The sequence below is a fragment of the Ochotona princeps genome, chromosome 19 (genome assembly GCF_030435755.1).
Source record: "Ochotona princeps isolate mOchPri1 chromosome 19, mOchPri1.hap1, whole genome shotgun sequence".
Lineage (NCBI taxonomy): Eukaryota > Metazoa > Chordata > Mammalia > Lagomorpha > Ochotonidae > Ochotona > Ochotona princeps.
The window spans coordinates 40,409,527-40,430,298 of NC_080850.1; the positions used below are offsets into that span (position 1 = coordinate 40,409,527).

The 20,772-nt window shown below is 41.7% G+C and overlaps 1 protein-coding gene across 2 annotated transcripts; it reads left to right on the top strand.

The window, feature by feature from the left end:
- The first annotated feature begins 6,533 nt into the window (after positions 1-6,533).
- C19H5orf63 (chromosome 19 C5orf63 homolog) lies at positions 6,534-19,864 on the top strand. Of its 2 annotated transcripts, none has more exons than XM_004586607.4 (5): positions 6,534-6,662; positions 8,622-8,725; positions 17,232-17,352; positions 18,482-18,538; positions 19,203-19,864. In XM_004586607.4, exons 3-5 carry the CDS (start codon positions 17,239-17,241, stop codon positions 19,377-19,379), a joined length of 348 nt encoding a protein of 115 aa, XP_004586664.2. In that variant the 5' UTR covers positions 6,534-6,662; positions 8,622-8,725; positions 17,232-17,238; the 3' UTR covers positions 19,380-19,864. The 2 variants fall into 2 exon arrangements, with proteins under 2 accessions (XP_004586664.2, XP_058533737.1); XM_058677754.1 differs by lacking the exon at positions 6,534-6,662 and adding an exon at positions 8,070-8,222.
- The last annotated feature ends 908 nt before the right edge of the window (positions 19,865-20,772 follow it).

The following is a 20,772-nucleotide window of genomic DNA, read 5'->3' on the forward strand; positions in this document are numbered from 1 at the left end:
GACTGTTGGTATTGATCAGATCATCGGATCCTTGCATCCCATGTACTGGGATAAATCACACTGCCCCCAACTTGCCTATCCTAGCCTACACAGTTAGCAGGGAGTGGCCTCAACGTCCCTATGCCCCCAGCGGACACTGCTCCAATTCTACTTTCTTTAATTTCCTTGGTGTCAACACATGCTCTGTCCACCTTGGTCCCCATTGTTCCTCTTCTCTTTCCAGCCTTGTCCCAGCTACTGCCTGAGTCAGCCTTCTATCTGGTCTCAACACAATTGGTAAGTCCTCTGCTGTTGCAGGACTGTGGCGTATCTCTAAAATACAGACCTTGATGGTATCCACTGCTATTCCTTTGGAATGTGTATCACATTGTGAGTTCTCTTAATTGAGCTCCTCAGGGAATCACCTGATGTCTTTACATCCATTTGTGAGATCCACTGGCTGATGGCTCAGGGCATGACAAAGACTGGTGGCTTCTGCCTCCTGTACATTAGCCCCTTCTGGTCTGCCAGCTGGGCTCGATGCTTAAAAGAGTAGATGCTTTGTTCCCAAACCTGTTTATGCCAGTTGTACTTGATTACTGTAATTATGTAGTTTAATTAAATATTACATAAACTGATCAAATATGAGCATAAAAAGAGAGTTGCTGTTTCTATGAAAGCAAAGTTAAATGTTTTGGAAAGACCTGAAAGGGCTGTGTAAGAAATTATTCTTAAATTAGTTGTAAGACGAAGGTAAAAGATTGTACAAAATAATTTAAATTCAAATACTTACTTACTAAATAAATTCAAATTACTTACCAAGTGCCTAAGTTGGCTCTCTATTTTGAAGTATTTGATACTGGAAATTATGGATAATTTGTGTATTGTATCATTTTGAAGGGGTTTTACAAAAAAAGAATAAAACTTCAGTTATAGGATCAAGTCTCAAAGAAATAATCTTTATGGAATCAAACTTGGCAAATGGATATTCACTGTGTTTTCAATAAAAAATGAAATATCTAAATGCATAAAGATAAGTGGTTTACTATTTTAATTTCATTTTTGTATTATTTAACATATCACTAATCTTACTTTCTTGTAGGTATTTAAATATCAGTGATTTGTTTTAGTTGTCTATTTCTTTTAAGTTGAAAGGTAACAATGCATATATTTCTGTGTACAACCTGTTTTAAAGTATGTACTCATTGTGAAACAGTTTAACTAATTCACAGTTGTATTTACTTTGGTTGTGAGATTAAGCCACATCTTTTTTTTTTTTTTTTGGCATTTTTTTAAAGAACACAATATGCCAGCATTAACTGTGGTGTCCATACTATTCAATAGATATCCTGAATTTATCCCTCCAACCTAAGTGTAGCTTTGTATCCTTTGAACTCCTCCTACCCCTCCTGCACTCTAGCTACCCTAGCCTCTGGCACTCACCATTCCATTGCCTACTTCTGAGATCAGCTTTTTTAGTTTTCATGGGTGAGTGAGGTCATGCAGTAGTTGTCTTTCTGCACTGGTCTACTTTGCTTCACATCATGTCTTCCAGGTGAGCTGTATTTCCACAAATGACAGGATTACCTTCTTTTTTCATAACTGAATAGTATTCCCCTGTGTGTATATACCAAATTGTTTCCACTCATTTACCCATTGGAAGACTCTAAGCTGATTTCTAAGTATCTTAGCTACAATAAACTCAAGAGTACAGGTACCTTTTTTGACTTAATGATTACATCTTCCCTGGTTATATGCAGAGTAAAGGGATTAAATATCCATTGAAGTGATCACTAACATCAATGTCCACCATTTGTCTGTGAGTTGCATTACCGGGGCATGTGTGCTTGTTCCCACATAGAGCCCCAGGGCTTGCTGTCAGCACACAGTACATATACTGTGAGCACAATCTGCACAACGAAGGAAAGCTAATTTCCTTTTATTCTGCTGTGCAGACATGGCAGCTGATTAGGAAAACAGTTAAACACATTTCTCTGAAAAATGATCAAATCCCCATGAAAACCAATCCTTCAAAATTCTTCTGAAAGCACTTCAACTTTCTCTATAAGACTTCTGTGTGCTGGGCGTGGCTGAGGACACAGCACTGTCCTCCTGACTCACGGGCTGCCTGTCCCATTCTATCTGAGCAGGGCTGCCTGGAAGGTCTGGATCTGGAGCAGGAAGTGCCAGGAGAAATCCCTCCTCTTCCATGACTCCACCTTCATGAATATAACAGACAGGATTAATCCAGAAAAATGAAAACCGTTTCCCACATTGAGTCCATTTCCTGCTTCTCTAGGGAAAGCAAAATTTTTCCTGAGGAAATAACACAAAGGCATTGGAATATCCTTAAAAGGTCCCAACACAAACTACTGCTCTGAATTAACTGTTTCCTTCTGTCCATTTGCGCCTTCCAGTCCTGTCTCACTGTGATTTCCCGGTTCTAATTTCAGTTTCCTTGTCAGTAAAATGGGGTTGATGTAAACACAAGTCATCCCCATCTTCCAGTTACTATGGAAAGCCCTTGAGCCTCTACACAGGGTAACATGAATAGTAGTGAGTGCCATGATCACAAGGCGCCGCCACCAGTCTCCTGGAAGCCTTCAGACCCCATCTTCCTTGTTTGTACCTCCAGGCCTTGTACACAGACAAGCAATCTTTTCCGTTATGACACATGAGAGGAGGTTTGTGGCTACTGACTTTGCAACAAACAACCCTGGTTTTGCTCTAGCAGAGCTGGAGAAATTCACAGGACACTGAATGTCCACCTCACTTCACAATTTTTTCAAGATAAAGAGTGAGCCAAGAGCCAAATCCTTGGTGAAAACTGTCATTTCATTGCCAGCACAGTCTTATACTGTAGCAGCTTTTGTATGTCTATAAAATGCCATTTCTGTTTGTTCCATCCTAGCAGCTCTATCAATGAGTGATCCAGCACTCACTTCCTTCAATAAAATGCAAAATTCTACAAGCTCCCTACAATATATGAGCACTCAAGCTGTACTAATTTATTCTACAATTACTTTTATTTTTCAGCATTTTCACTGAGCTCTTATACTACGAAATTAATGGTGTTTACACAGAAAGGTTGTTTAACTAATGTAAATGGCATAAGTGGATTACTGAGCAAGCCTGCAAACAAACATTTTTCTCCTTCTAAAATGTTCCTTGTTCTCTCCTCTGAATGTCTTCCACGAGAGCAGAGTTTTTAAAATGTCAAAATAGACTTCTAAAGGCTACCCTCCCCTGGCCAGACACCCTTGTAATTCTGTTTCCTGCAGTGCCTGGGCTACAGTCAGCCCATGGTGACCCCAGTAACCCAGCCACATCCCAGCTTAGAAGTCTGTCTTTTCTTTGGGAGGTTGCCACTGTTTTCATCCAGGACTTTAAACATAACAGTATCTGGCCCTGACAGATCATTTCCACCAGAGTTTGCAGTCTTGGCAAATGACAGACTCAAGAGGTAAACAAACATGACCACCACAAAGACTCAAGAAACACTAGGGAAGAAAATCTACCAATACTTGCACCATCATGATATGTCACTCATTGTAGCAAATTCCAACACTGTATATCCCAGTGAAAGTTAGCACTGCAAGTTCTTTGAGTGGCAGCTCTGAGCCAGACTCCTGTCAAAATATCTATTTCTCTAAGGTATCTGAAGGGCTGGGACCGACATCAAATGCCATTTCTTTATTCCTGCTGTTCCCCAGAGGAAAGGCCAAGAGGCCAGTAAGGATGCTGCCTCCTGCTGCATTCACCTGCCTATCCTTGGGAGACCTCAGGAGGGGAGCCTTTCTCAGTAAGAACAGATGTGTTTCCCTCTAGCATCCTTGGAGTTATCTCAGGAGTCACATGCCAAATTGGACCTACAGACTTCACTGAAGAGGCCTCATCCTGAGCTGACCACTAAGCTGACAGGGCCTTGGGATCTAACAAAACTCAAATCTATCAGAGTTCTGAAGGAACACTACAGAATACCAAGATCCCCATATCAGCTCTAAGTCCCAGGACACAGCCTAAAGTTGGAGTCCAGAATTAAAGGACATACAGTCAAAAGCCCCTGAGATGCATGGTTTGCACAAAACTATACAACATCCAGTGCTACCTTAAGATCTTCATATTCTCCAAACACACCCTTGAAGAAAACAAAAAATGTACCCATTCCACATTTAATAATTTTGCTATAAAGGTATTTCTAGAATTTCGTTTTTAAAATTGTTTGGCTAATGTATCTAACAAAAAAATTGGCTGTGTTCTCTTGATACGTATATTCAGAAACTTGGTGAGAGTATCTCATCTGAAAAAATGTTTTCAAATGTAATAAGGTTGTTATGAGCGTTTAACCCACCCATTAATGAAGCTGACAAGGCATTTTATTAAGTGACCACTGAAGACATGTTTATTAATTCTATTTTGGATGATCTTATTTTATTCAAGAGACAACCATTCTTTCTGGTTGAACTCCAGACATTTTCTCCAAGCAAAACTGGAATGCCCAGTACTGTAAGTCCTGTACCTAGGTGCCAAACTTGTACCCTGGGCTCTTGGCACTTGGCATGGTACTCACATGACTAGGCATCAACCACTGAGAGATTTCAGGCCAGGGATTGCCATTCTCAACTGAAATGATAATAGGAAGGTTCCAATTCTTGTGCCATCACTCAATAATCCAAGAAATTATCACTAATTAAGCTCATATTCCAGAAAGTCAGCTCCTTGGAGAAATTTACTCCTACCCAATGCTTAAAACACTTTCAGTGTCATTGACACCTTTGGTAAAGCTATTCTTTCCCTTCATCATGTGAAATTGGATTTCATAAATTCAATTTATTTTAAGAAGTTTCACATTTCTTTAAGAAATGAGATTTGGAAGCTGATCTGGGATTTACATTTTTTTCAGAGCTTTTCCATCTCTCCACAAACGTTAAGTTATGCAGGCTCCACCAAGGTGTTTATAACCAGGTTCAAGATGACTTCTTTTTTTTTTTTAAACATTTATTTACTTTATTACAAAATCAGATATATAGAGAGGAGGAGAGACAGAGAGGAAGATCTTCCATCCGATGATTCACTCCCCAAATGAGCCGCAACGGGCCGATGCGCGCCAATCCGAAGCCGGGAACCAGGAACCTCTTCCAGGTCTCCCACGCGGGTGCAGTGTCCCAATGCATTGGGCCGTCCTCGACTGCTTTCTCAGGCCACAAGCAGGGAGTGGGATGGGAAGTGGAGCTGCGGGGATTAGAACCGGCATCCATATGGGATCCCGGTGCGTTCAAGGCGAGGACTTTAGCCGCTAGGCCACGCCGCCGGGCCCTCAAGGTGACTTCTTTAAAGCTAGTCTATCAGGAGGTATTAGGTGGGGCGAACTTTACTGAGTGATTTTTTTCTTGTTCCTTCAGGAAGAATAGGTCTTATCAGAGTGCATCACCTCAAAAATAACCATAGGTAGTCTGTTGGCAGTCATTAAATCCCCTTTAAGCTATCGGCAAAAGCTGAAGCGATAAAGTATGAGCTTGGAAATTCTACTTTCTAAATGTGTCCTCTAGAAATATCACAGAGTAAGCACGTTTTGTTTAAAGGATTCATCCCTGACCTTGGTTTGCTTTATAACTTTTTTGAATCACTTGAATATACAGTGACTGTGCTGTGCTATGCTCATGGATACCTGCCTCAGAGTACAAGATAAATCCAACTCCTAGCCACCACTTCTAGCTGCGAGAGCCCGGGCAAGTTCTGCATGTGTGAAATGGCAGTAGTAATATTCCACAGGATGGCCCTCAGCTTTGAGTGTTGCTACCATGACATGCCCTGCTGGTTCCTCTTATGCCAGCACGCCATACCACGACTACCCCGTGGCCTCATTCATCTCCCAACTTACACCGTTCAACCCTCCTCCTTTCCTTTCCAAAACGGATGGATGCTTACAGAAGGAAAAAGAACCAAAGAATCTCTTCAATGTCATTGCCCCATAGGGACCAATACAAAAAATAAAAGAATAAGGCAAATTCCTCCAGTTGGCATCAGCACACATACAAAAGGCACTGCCGCAGGCTGCCCCAGCGTTTCCAAGGCTCTCCGGGTTCCCTCTCCGTGCCTCTGCCTCTGGAGAGCCCAGTCTCCTGGGCCTTCCCTGCCCCCAAGCTGCCCCCTGGGGTGCAGATCCCACTCCACTCTTTGCAGAACCACCATGCCTTCCCAGCAAGACATTAAGGTCTAAGCAAAGGTCAGCTTCCTAAGACCAGCCTGCCTCCGCGATTAAAAACAAAAACAAACAAACAAAACAAAATAACAACAACAACAAAAACACGTCGGGGAAGGTTGTGAAGTCAGTTTTGCTCGTCGAATTCCCAGTAACCCGACCACAGGAGGAGGGCAGTAAATACTAATCAATGCCTGTGTGAGCCGAGGGTGAGAGAGCACTGCCTGGCTCCGCGTGTTGGCACGCCGCCCTGCTGGCTCCTTACACTTTTCCCAGACTCGACACAGGAGTCACGTTTCGGCGGTTTGCAGTTAGGTTTCGGTTTTTGCCCCCGTCTTTGCTGGCCTTGACAGCGGCTGTGACACCAGAGTTCAGAGCAGCGGGACCAGGGTGCCCAGGCTGCGGGTGCGGGCGGAAGTGGGGACGGGCGGAAGTGCCGCGCGCGGGGCGGAAGCGACGACGGGGGCGGCGCGAGGCGCAGGTGGGTGAGGGCGCGGGGTTGGCGCGGTCCTTCCTTCTCCCTGGCACACGGTGCCCGTTAAGATTGACTTTAAAGGAATTTTATTTTTTTTTTAAAGATTTATTCATTTTATTACAGCCAGATATACAGAGAGGAGGAGAGACAGAGAGGAAGATCTTCCGTCTGATGATTCACTCCCCAAGTGAGCCGCAACAGGCCGATGCGCGCCGATCCGAAGCCGGGAACCTGGAACCTGGAACCTCTTCCGGGTCTCCCGCGTGGGTGCAGGGTCCCAATGCATTGGGCCGTCCTCAACTGCTTTCCCAGGCCACAAGCAGGGAGTGGGATGGGAAGTGGAGCTGCCGGGATTAGAACCGGCGTCCATATGGGATCCCGGTGCGTTCAAGGCGAGGACTTTAGCCGCTAGGTCACGCCGCCGGGCCCAATTAAATCGGTGGTGCCGGAGGCAGGTTTTAAGCGTGGGAGCGCGCGCTTGTGTAGGCTGGCTCTCTGGGAGATGACAAGAGCAGGAAAAGGCAGCTTTTAAAAGACAGAAAGTAAACAACACCCCAACTTCAGCCTTGCACCTGTCGTTCTCAGAGACGTCCTGGACGTCCCGGGTTTGATTGGACTCTGGAGTGACCTGTTGCCACTCTTGGCAGCTTTTTAAATTGCATGTTGCTGAGATTCCCCACCCCCACCCCCCACGTTGACTTTGTTTTGCGGTGAAAAGGGTGGCAGGTGCAGGAGGAAGCGCTGGAGGGATCAGCTGTGAGGACCTCCTCCCTGCCTTCCTGGGCAGAACCAGCCCTGCGGACCCTGAACAAGCAGAGAATCAGACTGTACCACTCTCAACAGACACTTAGTTTTGTCAGCCACCTGTGACAAACACCAGCTCACACTGTTTTAATGGATCCAACGGTAGCAAAGGCCCCACTCAATTGTGCCAAATATGCACAGGCACTGTTTCTAAGACTTTTGCCTGGCGATGTTCATTTCTGTTTTCCAGTGGGATCGTGGATCCATGGACTTTCAGATTTCAGAGCCCTTTAAGCAAGTCCACGGTTCCACAGCATTGTCCCAGCACAAGCAGGGACAAGTGTAGCCTTGGATAAGAAGCTCCTGACAGTGTTGGGGCCACTGGGAGAGGAGAAGCCTTCTCATTTAGTCATCTTCTGATGGCTCATACAACATGAAGAAGCTCACTACCAATACTAGAAGCTACAGACGTAAACCGCAAGGAGAGATGAGTAACACTTGAAAATGAGGGTGTGCCCTGGAAACACTGAGTGATGACAGCAATACAGGGATCAGGCAGAACTGATCACGGTTCTGTGTGAAAGGTGCCAGCCCCGTAATCTGGATCCCAGGCTGCTGGGAAGTACAATTACATAGAATCATAATGGCCCTGTTGTGAAAAATCAAGGTTAGTGGGGCTGGCAGACAGGCAGGATCCCTAGATTTTCTTTGTTCCCTACTTACTGTGGTCAGTAGTGGCTCCTGCCATGGAAGAATTAATAATTTTTTATATCCTTCACCAGAGGAATATGTAGCAATGTGGTTTATGTCCAAGGACCCTAGGTAGGTAAGTAATAGAATGAGGATTTTCAGTGGACAAAAGATTTGCCTCTCTGTGTATCCGACTTTCCAATAAAAAATAAATCTTAAAAAAAAAATGAGGATATTTCCAGTGTTTGGATTAATTGCATGGTGTTTCTTTTTTGCTGTGGATGCCTGGCTCTGTCATTCCAGAAGCACTGTGGAGCAGTGTCTTCAGAATAAGTTATTTCTTTTATTATTAAGGTTTTGTATTTCATAACTTATATAGACTGCAGCCAGCTGATGCTTTCAGTTTCTCTAATGCTAAGTAGTGCCTGGGGTTTCAAATGTAGCAAGACCTTGAGGTGATCTGATACAGGCAGCAAGGGGTTTTTTATGTTCTTCATTTTAAATCTGATTTTTTGCAACTGTTTATTCAAGGAGTGTACATCAGAAGAAGCAAGAAGCAAGCTGGAATAGTTCCTGAATGCAATTTTTATCTTGTTTACAGATTATTTTGAAGTGAGAAGGACCATCTGAATCAGGTATGTGTAGCTATACAAGTAGCAGGGGCTAACTGAGCTTCCTCTATCCTTCTTATATAACACAGCAAGTTCTGGGGCCAAAATCATCTGGACAAAAATATGCACAATGAAAAGCTGTGGCCAAGTATAGCATAAATACAGTTTACTTCCCTAAGACCCCATCCTAGGAAGCATAAAAACATTACTTCTCATTTTAACTCTACTTCTTACTTAAGTTAAACTTTCCACAGAAGGGACAAAACCCAAAGTGTCTGTTTTCAGAAAGTATCCATCACTGTAGGTTTCAGAGCATTTCACCAGTAATATCGTGTCCCCTCAGCCTTCATTGTGGTATTATCTTATTCCTTTATCAGCTGTTCTTATTTCGTCCCTGGGTTCCTCAGGGACAGGGACGATAAGTTCATTGTGTTCCTGGCCCAGTGTCTGTCACAACGGGAGCACACAGTACATGCTATAGGAGGGAACAGGCAGAGCTCTAGAAAGGAAACTGAATCAACACAGAGCATGGGAGCAACACCAGAATGCAGGAAAAGAACATAAAGCAGTCACCTCTTCAATTACTAGGTACACTGGAAGCAGTGCTTCCCAATGGGAGAAGGAATCCAAAGATGGTCACCAAAGTGGCTTCCAAGGGAATCTGGTCTGCTCAGTTGCAGGGCCTTTGTTATGCTAGTGGAAGATGCCACAGCCCTGACACTACACTCCCTCCAGGCCAGCCCTGCTCAAATCCACTGAAATACCTGTTTAGCAGACAGTTGAAACGTGCTCATTTGAAGGTGTGCCAAATTGTTAGCTTACCTAGGTCACAAGTGTCTTGGTTTGGTCCTATGTTAAATGTTTAGGACCTGGTTGTGGTCATTATTTTAAATCTAGGAAATAAATGAAATAAATAAAATGGAAGGAAATCCGTGCTTTTATTTTTCTGCTTAACTAACAATATCTCAAAGGAACCTAAAGTTGACAGTGTTTTATGTTGTCACAGGGCAGTCATGTGACATGTGCTGCTTCCTTCTGTTGCCAATAGGATTGTAGCAGAAATCAGAAAGTTACAACTGGAAGCAAATGAACTTCCTCTCATTGTTCTGGAACGTTTTCATATTAATTATGAAATAATGGGGAAACGGTTTCTGGTTTAGTCAGGTGGGAAGGTCATGGCATTGAATTATTTGTTGTTTTTAACTCTTTTCTTCTTAAAACATCTCGTCCTCCCAGTCAGCCAGTAGAAGGGATTCTGTTATTTAAGAGGAACTCAGTCAACTGAGGCAACTGAAGAAATAAGCTTAGGAAAGAGATTTAAGTTCAGTTGTTTTTCCACATTCAAAAGTGAAATTATGTGAATTTCTTTACATCTACAGACCAAAACCTTCTGCAGTAAAAGAATCCTGCCTCTCAGAGCTGAGCCTTTTCTCAACTTTTTCTCCATCTTAAAGTTAAACCTTAAACAAAGCATAAAAGCTCTTATATCACCATATATTCAGAGAACTCATCTGCAGAACTTTCTGAGATTTTTATTTTTTTAAGAAAAGGAATTGAAATGAGAAATCCCTTCTATTTAAAAAAAAATCTGTGTTGGTCACATCTATATAAAAATACTCATTGTTCTAGGAGAAACAGAACAATGAGCAAAAAAATGAAATATGAAAGATGGTTAACAGTTCCCTTGTTCATAAAGTGTGGGGACTCTCCAAAGTCACCTCCCAGTTCCAAAATATTAAAACATTCCATCAGTGATACTTGTCAAAGAACGGAAAAGGGATCAAAAGATTGTGGCATGTCCCATAGATAATGATTGCCCAGACAAAACTCACAACATGCAGTCTGAGCAGCATCTTCATCAGGCCCAGGCCTCCTGGGTGTCTCAAGACAAGACTAGGGAAATGCTGAGCTTACAACTCAAATATCCAAAGCCGTGTTGGCTCCGGAATGGCTACAAATGAATGAAACATCTTTCAGCTCTTTGTGGTCACAGGAATAACTTCACCTCTTTGATAAGAGGAATCAGGAGTAAGTGGAATATTAGGGACAGACATTCCCTAGGTGGATGAGTTTTGAATTGCAAACAGTTGTTTTTTTCACAATGGAACTGTATGCTTGTTAAATAGCAAGGAAACTGGCATTACTGGGTATAGTATAATGAAGATGTTTTAATGAACTCAGCTTCAGTCTGGGACAGTATTAAGCATAAGAGGTACCTTCAAAGGGAAGGGGTCATGTTGGTTAAGACAGATAATGTGGGAAGAAGTCTGCATAATTCCTTATGCACTTTGTCCTCTTCCCTTGAACCAAAATGATTGTGCCCTCGTCTTAATGCTATCTTTAGGGAATGAAGGAAATTTCAAATTGGTTTTTAAACTGTATTAAGCCCTCATGTATGATATAACCCAACTACATTATGCAGGTTTTCTTGGCTCTCTGGAGCAGCTTTGCAGCCATTATATCATAATTGAACTGAACATTGTTGCACACTCTGAATATGAAATATGCTGCTCTGGCTCCAGGACAGGTGCTGAGTCAGTATTTTGGAGGCTTAAGGATGGAGAGGAGGGGTCTAGTCTGTGCAGATCCTGTTATGGTTAACTTAGGTAGTCAGCCCAGAACCTCCTCTGAGTTCCCAATACCGGAGCTGGTGTGTCATGGAAGTCCATGAATGTTCTTGTTGATCACCATATTTCTTTTTCTTCGCTGCATGTTTTCCTTGGAAACCCTTCTCTGACACTGTTGTAGGCACCAACCCCATTACTGAGAGATGCTTGGGAAGTGGTGATCTGGACAAATGCTTGCTTATGCCAAAGCTTTCTCTTCCATTTTGTTTCACATATGTCAGCTTGCCCTGGCTGAGCAGAGGGCAGCACTCTGGACATGCAGGGGAGGCCCAATAAGAGAGCAAAATGTATTATTCTTTCCCTTGGAGGGAGCTATTTGTCTCAGGTGCTGAAACAGTTGCATGCTGAATACCCAAGGCCACTCTCTTGTTACCTCTCTACTACCACCAACTTGGTCCTGACACCTAGGGTTTGTGATAAGCAGGTGTCTTCACACCTGCATGGCTCACAGGATTTTGTCTTTCTTGAAGGACAAGTGTTTTAGGCTCCTACAGGTAACTGCCACAACCCCGTGCCCCCACCTCCCCTGCTAGAGATTCTTTGTCCAGGCTTTATGTAGCCGCAGGCTAACATCATGGCATCTCCTCAGCCTGTGATTATCCTTAGAGCAGGAAAACATCTAGGTCCAAATCCCCTGGGCATGGTTGCTGTGGGCCTGTGTGAAATGAAAAGACAGGACAGTGGTGGCACTGCCATTTTACAGTTGATTAAATTAGGACTGCAAGAGATGAAGGTTTTGGGGTATCTCAGAACTGGTTGGTGGCAGTTTCCTTTCTCTGAGGTTGTTATTCACAAACTCTTCACTTGAATGTGCCCGCAGGGAATCCAGACCTGCTGCATTCCAGTGGAAACTCACTATGAAGAGTAATTTTAAAGCTCTGGATGAAGAATTCTGACATTTATACTTAGTTTCCCTGCCTGATTAGTTACTGAAAACTGTTCACTTAAATTTACTTTGACCTCTCTAGACAATCTACTCAAACTATGTCTGTAAAGATTATCAATAAAATCCAACTTTACTGTTATGTAGGCAGCTTCTGTTTGACATACATGGATTGAGGATTGGTACATTATTATACACTGTTATTATTATTATATTATTATTATTCTACACTGTTACAATAATAATGGCGAATCCCTTAACAGCACCTTCCTCTTCACACAAATATTCAGTAACCCAAAATAATGGGTTTTCTTCCCCAACAATAGTGTGGAAGAGGGCAGTATAGACAGTAATGGATGTCGACATGGAGCACTCATCTTCTCCCATCGCACGGTGATGGAAGTGAAGCCCTGAGCCTCTCTGTGTGGAACAGGCAGGTTCAGTGAGAGCCAGGGAAACAGTTGTTAGCTGATATCAGCTCAGCATTCAGTTTACATTGCACTCTTATCAAGAAGCTGCAGCATCATCTGTTAATAACCAGGGTCCTACCTGGGCTTATGTGCACCTCAATGTGTACATGAACCAGCACTGCAGTCTGCTGAGGATGCGGGAACATGTGAACCTGGAGATTTGTGTACCAGAGGATTCTGGTCAGTGAAAGTCAGTTCCTATACTCAAGGTGGGGGAATATGCTATTTCCCTTCCAATCAGACACACATGGTGCTTGCAGCATCCAGAAGCCTTGCATAAGTGATGTGCAGCCATAGGCTGGGCAGCTTCTCAAGCAAGAAATGAATAATCCTAATGAAGGCTCAAACGACCCTGGCTTCCTTCTGTAGTGTAATCAGTCGCTGTGATGGTTTGCCCTTCAGTGCTGCACAGGGAAATGCTATAAAGTTAAGTTATCTTCCTTACGTGTTGCAGGGAAGCCTGAATTGGTCCAATCAGTCCTCCCCCATGCTGCATTTCATTCCACCATAAAGACCACTGAAGTCGGCCTCCATGCGGCTGAAAGGCCAGCAGTCCCTCTCTATTTCAGGGTGATGTGTACCTCTGAGCGGCCTTGGACTTGAAACAGCAGGAGTCACCATCATTATTGTTAGGCTGTGGAATTTAAACACATTCTAAATCCAGTCTTGTGGATTTTGCTTTTTTTCTCAGTCTATGACAAAGGTGACCCAGTTGTGCTACCTTTATATTATGAACACAGCTCTTTTTACTCACATCAGAGACATGTGCAGCAAAATTCAGAGGGTAAAACCACGTCTGTGTGTGTAGTAAGGACATGTATTTCATGACTAAACTCAATGACATAATCAAAAAAGTGTTGTCCTCTCATAGTCCTGAGCTTACGGGGAGACTGCTTTTTAGAGTGTTTTTTATAGTGCTAAGATACTATTCAAAAATAATCGAACTAATGAAAATGTCACATTGACAGAGTAGCCCATATTAAGATTTTACTTCCAGAAGGTATGATTCAGTGAATGTGACATTGACAGCAGTGGCATTAGGTTTACAGAGTTAGTAAAATGCTCTCAAGGAGAATATTACAGAGTTCCCCCTGGAGTGTATCTTTTGCTCATTCTACCTTTTCTTTTCTAGAATTAGTAGATTCTGGGAAGTATGGAACTTTGGCCATCATATCTGCCTAGGAGAGCTATAGAGAATTTCTTCTTTCTATTACACTCTAATAGAATTTTATAGCACAGTGCTTCTAAAGAAATAAGTTAGTTTAACAACATAATAAAATGTGTGTACAATAGGCATTTGAAAAAATGTACAGGTGGTAATACATTTCTCAGTAAAAACTGCACCATGTTTAAGTGATTAAAAGCATGTAAAAAGGTAGGAGTAAAGGGTAGCTGTAGAAAAGAGAACTAGTTGTAAATAGAACGGTTGTGGCCTCACTGAAGACTTTACTCAGCTCTGGGTTGGCTGAACAAATATTCCAGCAAATCTGGAATGAATTGCAACTCTGTTTACTATGACAGGTTTTATTTGTCTTGGGTACAACCAAGACCACATGCTGTGTTTTGTCACACTGGAAATCCTGTAACAGATTTCCATTGTGAATGTGAATTTTTTTAAAAGCCTTAACACTGCAGTCTCAATTCACTGAGGTAAAAGCAATAAGTTTTTCTTTCCTTTCCTGCCAGACATCAATAAATCTTCAATCCCTCCACCAAAAGCATGTCGCTGCAGTTTCTGTCCTGGTCGTATAGTCTCAGGTCACAGCCATAAATGGCCCCATCCTTCTCATATCTAAGGCTGGCACATCTGCCTTTTTAAAAAGCTAATATGTATTTCCTTTTTCCTCCATGTACATCATAACTGCTTTAGTCCTACATCCCAGGAGGGTGTGTCACTGTTGGACCAAGCTCTCCCAAACTCATTGATAGCAAAATTTTTCACCTAGGGTAAACACAGCTAACATTCTGGTTTCCTCTTGTTGTTTATAGCCGGGTGGGCAAAGCTATATTTAACACCTGTGTACCTCACCATTCATCAAATGAAGCTGTTGATTCTGCTTAATTTACTGAAAATGCATATACTGGGGCTTAATACTTAGCTGTGAGTATCACAGAACACTATGGAATTATGTAGACTAACTTTCTGCCTTGGAATAATGCTGACTAGTAGATTCTTGCAAAATCCTCATCATCTTCCTTCCTTATACATCGCCAGGATTGGTTATTTAGAGTGAAGAATGATCATTGCTTTTGTGAATCCATTACCAATCTTTTTCTCTTGTGGTCTTTATTCTAGATTAATATGGGTTGGTGGTTTTCTCTAAAGTCACATTCTGTTTGAAATGAGTTTAAAGCTAATCTTACACTGAGGAGTCTAGTCACCAGTGAAGATTAGCAGTTAATTAATGCAGTCATGCTCTATGGAGCAGAAACAGGCGATTCAGCATGGTGATGGAGAAGGATCAGAACAAGCTGCAACGTCCCATCTCTGATTCTTGTGAACATCTCTAAAGAGCACTAACATTTAGTTATGATATGAGATAGGACCAAATAGTGGCTGCTGTAAACACCAAGTGTGTGAGCAGGAGTAGAAGAGAAATTGAAGAGGGTTAAAGGCTCACTCCAATTCCTTTAACCTTTGAACAAATATTTAACCATCCCTTATGTGCCAGGTTAATTGTGGGGCTTAGAAGATACAGGGGTGGAAAAATATCTGATCTTCTAGCCTATCTGATGTACTAGAAAGGACAAATATAAATTTATACAACAAAGGATAAAGGAAAACTATTTCAAGGCATGGGGATGGAGAATGATAGGATGGCTAATATTGCTGACAGTCACTACGAGGTCTCTTCAGGGAGATGATATGAGGTCAGCCCAAATAAGAAGCTACTTATGAGCTTTTACTGCATGGGAAAACCAAGTACAAAGATCCCAGTGGAGCCAGTATTGTGGCAAAGCACCTGTGACATTGGCATCCTATGTGGGCAAGAGTTTGAACCCCAGCTATTCTGCACAGTCCCACTCCCTGCTAATATGCTTTGGAGAGCAGTGAAAGATGACCAGAGTGCTTAGGTCCATACACCCACATTGGAGACCCAGAAGATGCTTTGGGCTCCTGGCTTTGGCCTGGCCCATCCCCAGCCATTGTGGCTATTTGGAGAGTGAACCAGTAGATGAGTGCTTGCTCGTGTGCTTGCTCGCTCGTGTGCTCACTCGCTCTTTCTCCCTCTCTCTTTCCATCTCTCCATCTCCAGCTCTCTATAACTCTGGCTTTCAAATAAATAAACAAATTTAAAAGAGAAGAAAAAAGTCTTGAGGAAGAAATTATTTGTTGGTATTCAAAGAATAAAGTTGTACAACATGTCAACATGAAAGAGGGAAAAATAATAAAGTGAGAGAGAAGAAAGAAGCAGTGTTAGCAAATGATGATTTCAAGGAATGAGTTCAGCTAGAGAATACTGATAAAGCATAAAGGGACACATGTGTTTTGAAAATGAAATGATAAAATTTATAGCTTTAAAGGCAAAGCTGGAGGCTCAGTTTAAAAAAAAAAAAAAAAAAAAACAGAATAACGGGCTATCTTATGACAAGCACAGTAGGAGGATGAGTAGCTTCAAACCCGAGTGTTTGACATGCTGCTATTAAGCTGTTCCTACTGGAATCTTTTCAGTAGAAACACAATACATTTGTTTGTGAAATTTTTAAAAGTCAAAGTGGCATACATGACAGTCTCCTTTTAAAATAATTCTTAAGGAGTTGAGTAGGTAGTATTTTTGTGACAAGTTAACTCGGCCTGATTCCACCTGGTAGTTCCTCTAAGTACAGCTGTATAAGTTAGTTCATCACAGCTTGTGATGCCAGCACATATGAGAGCACCAGTTTGAGTCCTGGCTGTTCTACTTCAGATCTGGCTCCCAGCTCATGCACCAGGAAATGCAGCAGCTGACAGCCCAAGTGCTTGGGCCCCCGACGAGCTGTTGTAGCCATTTTAGGGGGGAACCAGTAAATGGAAGATATAAATCGCTCCCTCTGTTGCTCTACCTTTCTAATAAATAAATAAATAAATGCACCTTTTTGTTTCCCCATGTCTTCTAGCAGAGGGCATGGATCTCACAGGAGGATGCCTCAGCCTTCAACTGGAGTCATGTGCTACTGATTTATCGTTTCCTGGTGACACTGAATATGTGCCAGTATGATAAGCTGTCATTGTAAATAAAAGCCGAATCGAGAAAATGCCATGTTTTAGGGGATGAGAATCTGCAGGTGAAACTTAATTTTGCACACAATTTTTAAAATCCATACAGTTTACTTATAGAAACTAAGTGATCAGGCACATAGCTAATCCATAATTATGGAATGCCTTTTCATTCAAAACTCTGGAATACAATGAATGGAGATGTTCCAAACACCAGGGCCTCTGCCATTCCTGGGCTCCAGGGAACGATGCTGAAGCCCTCAGATCCCCTCCTCAGCTTGCCACTTAGTTCCTGTGTTGTAGCGAACAAAGTCCAAAGCACATAGTTGACTGGTTTATTTTTCTTTGGCAGAATTCAGATGCTTTGGTTTCAAGGAAATAGCATGCAGCATGCCAGATCCTCCTTTAAAATCTTCTGGAGACATCTCTCTGCTTCTAAGATAACTCTGCCAGTGCTGACTTTATTCACAAAGGTAAGGGAGAAGGGAGGAAAAAGATGACTGCTTTATGAATGTAAAGTATTAGAATTGTTGTGTGAACAAAGTTGTACATTTAAAGAAAAGGGACAAAGTGGGAAGGAAAGGCACTGGAATAAACTTTCTGCAGACTTGCTGCTCAGTTTTTCTATCAGCACAACCAGGAACTCTGTTTCCTTCCTCAGACACCTCATTGTCTCACGGTAATCGGAGGTAAATTAATGTGTTTAATGATCACCTAACCGCTACATTTTTAAGAAAATTATGAATTATGATGCTTAAAATGCATCATTTAAAAATACAGTCAACTTTATTTGTGGTGGTTTGTGTTCTAAACCACAGTTATAGACACTGATTTAGCAAAAGCTGAACTGTTACTCCAAGAAAAAATAGAGTTCAGTTCCTAAGAGTCTCTTGGCCCACCATTTTCATAAACAGTTAAATACGCAATCTTGTTTTATGTGTTTTCTGTTTAAAGGCTCCTTATTTATATTGTTGATCATTAAGATTGAACTCAGGTCTCCAACATGTGTGGCAGGGCCCCAAGTACCTGAGATATAACCTCTGCCTCCCAGTGTGTGCATTATGATGCTGAATCCAATCCAGAACTCAATTCTAGACACCATGACAAGTTAACCACACATCCCAAGGAGCAGCCTAAAATACTGCGCCACAGTACCCAGCCTGATCCAACCCTATTGGGTTTTTCCTGGGCACTGATTAGGAAAACCAGGTTGACAAGGCTCAGGGCTTCCCCTTTAGAACAGATTCAGCCATTCTGATGATGTAACTATGTGAGGCCACAAAGGTGCTCATTACCTATGCAGAACCAAGCTCTTAGAAATGACAGAAATGTGAAAAATACTTTGCATCCAAGTTTATAATGGACATGCTCCAATGTAGGTAGATTTGTGCACAAAGTCAAAATAAAACAACCCAAAAATACAGACAGCCCAAGGACCATGAAATACTATTTATAAGATTCTATGATTGTGTTTGCTTTGGCAATAAAACAGTGTAATTAACCTGGTAGAAAACTTTAAAATAAGTATAATCTACTTCCTGTGGGTTTTTTGTTAGGCCAAATACCATTCTTGGATCTAATGGCTTTTTTTTCTTCCTGTAGAATCCATGCCCCCTTTGTGAAGAAGCCAAGGAAATGCTGGAGCCTTATAAGCACAGGGTAACAGAATACAGCATGATTCTCATGTACAGGGCAAATAGTACACATAGGAATAAAGCATTTGCATGGATCCTTTAAGAAAAGAGATTAAATGATTTTTCATTTAAATTTTCTTTCTATTCTTCAGAGAGACTTGTGCCAATTTCCATAAAACTCATTACCCCTAAGTGTTTTCCTCTGAGCAATAACTGGTTTTCTAACTCTGACTCTTAATATGAGTCAGTGTTAACTAGCAGGTGCTGTGTCCGTGCTTGCTTTAAATTTTTGTCCCCATCCATTTTTTTCTCATTTTCTAATTTTCATGGATGTATTTTCATGTAGGAAACCAGTACATTTTTGTCATTGTTATAACCCAAACACTTTTGTCCTAATTCTCAGGTAGCTTCCCATTTGAGAGACATTTTGTTTCACTGGGAACCAAGTAGGGCCCTGCTGCTAAGTGTAATAGGTGGATCAGAGAAGTAGCAATATTAGGAAGTAGGGAATTTAATAAAACTGGTGACTTTATGGAAATGAGGGGTGTGAGACAACAGTGAACCTCGAAGTAAAAAATGACAACCATAACAAAATACCACCAGCATTGGAGATTGTGGATCAGTTTATCACTGTAGCTACAGCACTCCTTTGTGTTCTCTAAAATTCAAAAATTTGGCCTATGTTTCAGTTTGTTTTACAGGAGGTGGACATCACACTGCCAGAAAACTCTGCTTGGTATGACAGATATAAATTTGACATTCCTGTCTTTCATTTGAATGGCCAGTTTCTGATGATGCATCGAGTAAACACCTCAAAACTTGAAAAACAGCTCCTGAAACTCGAGCAGCAAGATACTAGTGGCTGACTAATGCTCTCATGCTTTTCCACCCTCTCTGACCATAAGGCTCATTCCTGAGTAAGTGACCACAGCCACACACTCCTGCTGTCGCTTTCACAGAGCCCAGAGGATGTTCTGAACTCAGTTTAGGGCCAAATACATGTTGATATTCCTCTTCTGATGGTTGGAAGTGCTCGTGTGGGAACTGCTTGCTTGTTGGCATTTTCTAGAATAACAGGAATGTGCTGGCAGGGCAGGCATGATGGAAAGAGGGAACAGTCCATTTTTTCTTATTTATTTCCCCCGCCCCTTGTATGAGCATGGAAGCACTTCCCATGCACTGGTCAGTGCCATTTGTAGAAAGGTGACTATGTGTCCTTTCTGCTGCCCTAGAGAGATTTTTGGTGAAGGAATAGATGATTTTCTGTGCACCAGATAAAGTGAAATGTGAATTGTTAATAACCCTGCAGTCAATAAAGGGACGTTCTAGCAAATACATCTGCCTGGAGCCTATTTTACTGGGATTTAATAATGCCTGTTTAAAATTAGAACTCATTTTTGTTGGGTAGAAAAGAATAATTATCTTAGCCAAAGAGGCTTCATTTGAAAAAAAGACAAAAGAAAAGATTTAACCCCTAAAAACATAAAAGAATTTCCATGTGCTTTCCATATGGTTGGTAAATTGAATGGTACTATTTGAGGATTATCTTTGATAGTTTTTCAGTCATCATCAATTGGATAATTCTTGTAAGAGAATAATTTTATCAACATTTAAAAACTTGAAGAAGATTAACTTCTAATGCTAACTGAACAGATAGGTCACCATTTTATATAAAGTATTAAAGATGTACTTATACATTCTTATTTGTATTTAGTTAGATTCAGCCAATATAGAAATAACTTCATTAAAAAAAAAAACTATCTCTTCCTCTCAAAATGACATCACTACAGGTCCATCTACAGTTAAATTCTTTCATGAACCATTTGAAATGAATTTGGTATTATGAGCTGTTAGATTTTAAGTTGATTGGTGTGATTTAGTCTTAGCAATTCTGACATGTTAAAAGGAGCCAACCTCATGTCGTCTCAGTTCCCTCATTTCATTTATGAGGAAGAGTCTGAAATTCAGAAGGTATTATGAATTTAGGCCAAGGTCACCCAGCCAGTCGGCTGGGGAGCCAAGTCCTATCTACAGCCCTAGACTCCCTGTAGGTCCTCACTGTGTTATATCACAGACAGCCTCTTCAGGCCCTTCTGAATCCAACACAAGTTTACAGCCCTTCAAAGTAATAACAAATAAAAACCTTACAGTTGAATAGCAACAGTATGTATAATTTACAATCTTCTGGAACACACCTTATTTGATATAATAAATATGCATTGAGCCTGTGGGAGGCAGAATGCTAGGAGGAACCCAATA

Excerpts from the sequence above, each read along its gene's own strand:
- C19H5orf63 (XM_004586607.4), top strand. The coding sequence starts at position 17,239 with ATGCTTTGGTTTCAAGGAAATAGCATGCAGCATGCCAGATCCTCCTTT. Across the intron at positions 17,353-18,481 it reads TGCTGACTTTATTCACAAAG|AATCCATGCCCCCTTTGTGA; the intron begins GTAAGGGAGAAG and ends TTCTTCCTGTAG. Across the intron at positions 18,539-19,202 it reads TGGAGCCTTATAAGCACAGG|TTTGTTTTACAGGAGGTGGA; the intron begins GTAACAGAATAC and ends CCTATGTTTCAG.